This window comes from Apium graveolens, chromosome 9 (assembly GCF_009905375.1).
Source record: "Apium graveolens cultivar Ventura chromosome 9, ASM990537v1, whole genome shotgun sequence".
Taxonomy (NCBI): Eukaryota; Viridiplantae; Streptophyta; class Magnoliopsida; order Apiales; family Apiaceae; genus Apium; species Apium graveolens.
In genome coordinates, this window is record NC_133655.1 from 218,890,374 (window position 1) to 218,893,710 (window position 3,337).

The 3,337-nt window shown below is 35.8% G+C and overlaps 1 protein-coding gene across 1 annotated transcript; it reads left to right on the forward strand.

Moving 5' to 3' along the window:
• Window positions 1–1,105: 1,105 nt before the first annotated feature.
• LOC141685955 (uncharacterized) lies at window positions 1,106–2,938 on the forward strand. Its single transcript, XM_074491028.1, has one exon. It carries the CDS (start codon window positions 1,106–1,108, stop codon window positions 2,936–2,938), a length of 1,833 nt encoding a protein of 610 aa, XP_074347129.1.
• Window positions 2,939–3,337: the final 399 nt, after the last annotated feature.

Below are 3,337 nucleotides of genomic sequence, written 5' to 3' on the forward strand. Positions count from 1 at the left end.
AGGTTGGATGGAAGAAGTGTTATGTTGGGAAACTTTAATTGAGTATTCTGAAGAGTTTTGGGAGGCTGTTGAGGGATTTTGGATGTTGAGGCCATGGGCTTTAATGGTATGAAAAGCTAGAAATAAGTTGTTGTCTTCTTCATCTGCAATTATCTTATCAATCCGGGATGTGATCTTTTTTCCCGATGAAGTACTCGATTCCCTATCGACACTACACCATAGAATGACTATGACAACCACATTTCTAAAAATTTGAGAAATGATGTTGCAATTGGTAGACCATTGTATATATATTGCAAGGACTTTTAAAATTATTGCAATTGAAGTGCAAAAAAAGAAAAAGGTTAACAATTAGCTATCTATTGTAACAAGAGTTGTTAGGCGTTGCAGTAAATGGCGGGCTTCTGAAACATTGCTGGGCGGGATTTTACTAAAAGACTTGCCGGGCTTCCCAAAATAAAATAAAAAAAAAAAGAAAAACAAAAGAGGCTCGTAGAAGAACAAAGTAAACACAGCTGGATATTATATTTTCAGACAAAGTAAACACAGCTGGAAGAAGAACAAAGCTCATAAACACAGCTCGAAGAGAGGAGAATCTGAGGAGAAACACAGCTTGTAGAAGTTTGAAGCTCCAAAAAGGTAAAACACAGATCCTTGCTTCAAATCTTTTTCCCTAAATCGATTATAAGTTTGATTGTAAAATACCATGTGATTGTTCTTCTTTCAAATCTTAATTGATTATGTTTTCTATGTTCAATCTTGTTTCTTATCCTCAAAATACATTTTAATCGATTGTGCATGTTCTATTTTTTTGTTTTAGTTATTTTGTTTAATCGGTTGTGTATAATTTTAATTAGGAATTTTGTTTTGTGATTATTGTATGAGTATTGACTATGTTGTCATCGATTATAACTTTGTTTGTTTATTTTTTGATTTAGTTTATAACTATGAGATCTTTCAATTTGAATTTTAATTAGGAATGGTTAGGCTTGTATTGATAAAATCTCATTTTATAAATGAGATTTTATAATTATGATTATATAATTTATGATGTATGTCCTTTGTTTCTTTCTTTGTGTAGAAAATAGGTTTGTGAACAATCAATATGACTTGGGTTTCACTTCCAAAGTACAGTGAGGCCTATAGTAATGGGGTGACAGATTTTATACAAAATGCTTTCGATAATTTTGCCACAGGATCTGAACTAAGATGCCCTTGCAAAGATTGTAGTAATCGTTTCTGGTTTTCTGAAGAAGACGTGTATGACCATCTCGTTAGTAACGGTCTGTGTCCATCGTTTGTTAATTGGGTATACGAAGTGTCAACCCCTAAGTTTAAAAAAGTTGATCAGGAGATGGATTGTGATAGTGGTATGGTCCTAGGTGAAGATTTTGATAAAATGATTCGTGATGAAAGTAGAGTTAGGAATGGAATGAATGACACAGCAAAAAGGTTTTATAAGCTTGTTGAGGAAGGGAAACAACCTTTGTATCCGGGGTGTGAACAATTTACTCTTTTAGGATTTGTAGTGAAACTTTTCTTATTAAAGTGCACTCATGGTTTTACTGAGGGTGCCTTTAGCGGTATTCTGAAGTTGATAAAGGAGGCATTTCCTGATGTAAATCTGCCTTCTTCTTTTAAGGTGGCCAAAAATATGATTAGAGAATTAGGACTTGATTATCAGAAAATACACGCTTGTCCCAATGATTGCATGTTGTATTGGGGGGAAAATTTAAACTTAACAAAGTGCAAATTTTGTGGGGTTTCAATATGGAAACTCCCAAAAAACAGGACTGATGCACCTGTTTCTCCTGACTTAGAAGAAAAAAAGTCGAAAGTTCCTGCAAAAGTCTTACGATATTTCCCGTTGAAACCAAGGCTTCAACGTTTATTCATGTGTAAAGACTACTCTAAACTCATGACATGGCATGCACTAGAAAGAACAAAAGATGGAAAGCTACGACATCCGGCCGATGCAGAGGGTTGGAAGTCGATGGATGCTAACCATCCAAATTTTACAGCGGACCCTCGAAATATCAGGTTAGGTTTAGCGGCAGATGGGATTAATCCTTATCGATCGATGAATATAAGTCATAGCACTTGGACAATTATTCTAGTGAATTATAATCTTCCTCCTTGGTTGATTATGAAACCTGAAAACTTAATTCTTTCGACACTAGTCCCTGGACCCGTGTACCCTGGTAATGATTTAGATGTATATATGCAGCCACTCATCGCTGATTTGAAAGAATTATGGGAAGTAGGTTTACAAACCTACGATGCCTATGCTGATGAAACATTCATGTTACGTTCGAGTCTTCTCTGGACCATTAGTGATTTTCCAGGGTATGCCATTTTATCGGGTTGGAGCACGAAGGGTAAGTTAGGTTGTCCGAATTGCCATTACTGTACTTCTTCATTGTATTTGAAGCATAGTCGTAAAGTCTGCTATATGAACCACAGAAAATTTCTACCTCCTGACCACAAGCATAGGTTTGATACTAGAAGATTTAATGGTAAGGTTGAAACTGATGTTTGCCCCCCTCCATTATCTGGAAAGGATATTGAAGAATTATTGCACGGATATGAAAATTATTTTGGGAAACGAGATGCAAAGAAGAGGAAAAGGGGTGCAGATTGTTTATTTAAAAAGAAGCCTATATTCTTTCAATTACCATATTGGAGAGATAATTTAATTAGACATAATCTAGATGTCATGCATATAGAAAAAAATATCTGTGATAAAATAATAGGGACTTTGTTGAATATGGGTGGCAAGACGAAAGACCATATCAGTGCCCGAAAAGATTTGCAGGAAATGGGTATTCGAAAGGTTCTTCATCCCATTAAAATTGGAGATAGCAATCGCTATGAAATCAGGGCAGCAACTTTCGACATGATGAAAAAAGAAAAAGAAAGCTTTTTACATTATTCATAGACGCTAAGTTGCCCCACGGAACTGCATCTAATATCAGTCGATGTGTAAATGTAGCTGAACGAAAGATATTCGGGTATAAAAGTCATGATGCGCACTTTATACTCCAGTATCTACTACAATTTGCTGTTGTAAAGAACTTAAAACCAGAGGTCGCAATACCTTTACTCAGATTAAGTGCATTTTTCCGGGGGATATGCGAAAAAGTGTTGGAGATGGAAGAAGTTCATAAGTTGCAGGAGGAAGTTATTGAAATACTCTGCCAATTAGAAATTAACTTCCCGCCTGCATTTTTTGACATCATGGTTCACCTTCCAGTCCACTTATGTAAGGAAGTGGAATTTGGGGGACCGGTGCATCTAAGATGGATGTTTGGTATTGAGAGATATCTAGGTAAATTGA

Excerpts from the sequence above, each read along its gene's own strand:
- LOC141685955 (XM_074491028.1), top strand. The coding sequence starts at position 1,106 with ATGACTTGGGTTTCACTTCCAAAGTACAGTGAGGCCTATAGTAATGGG.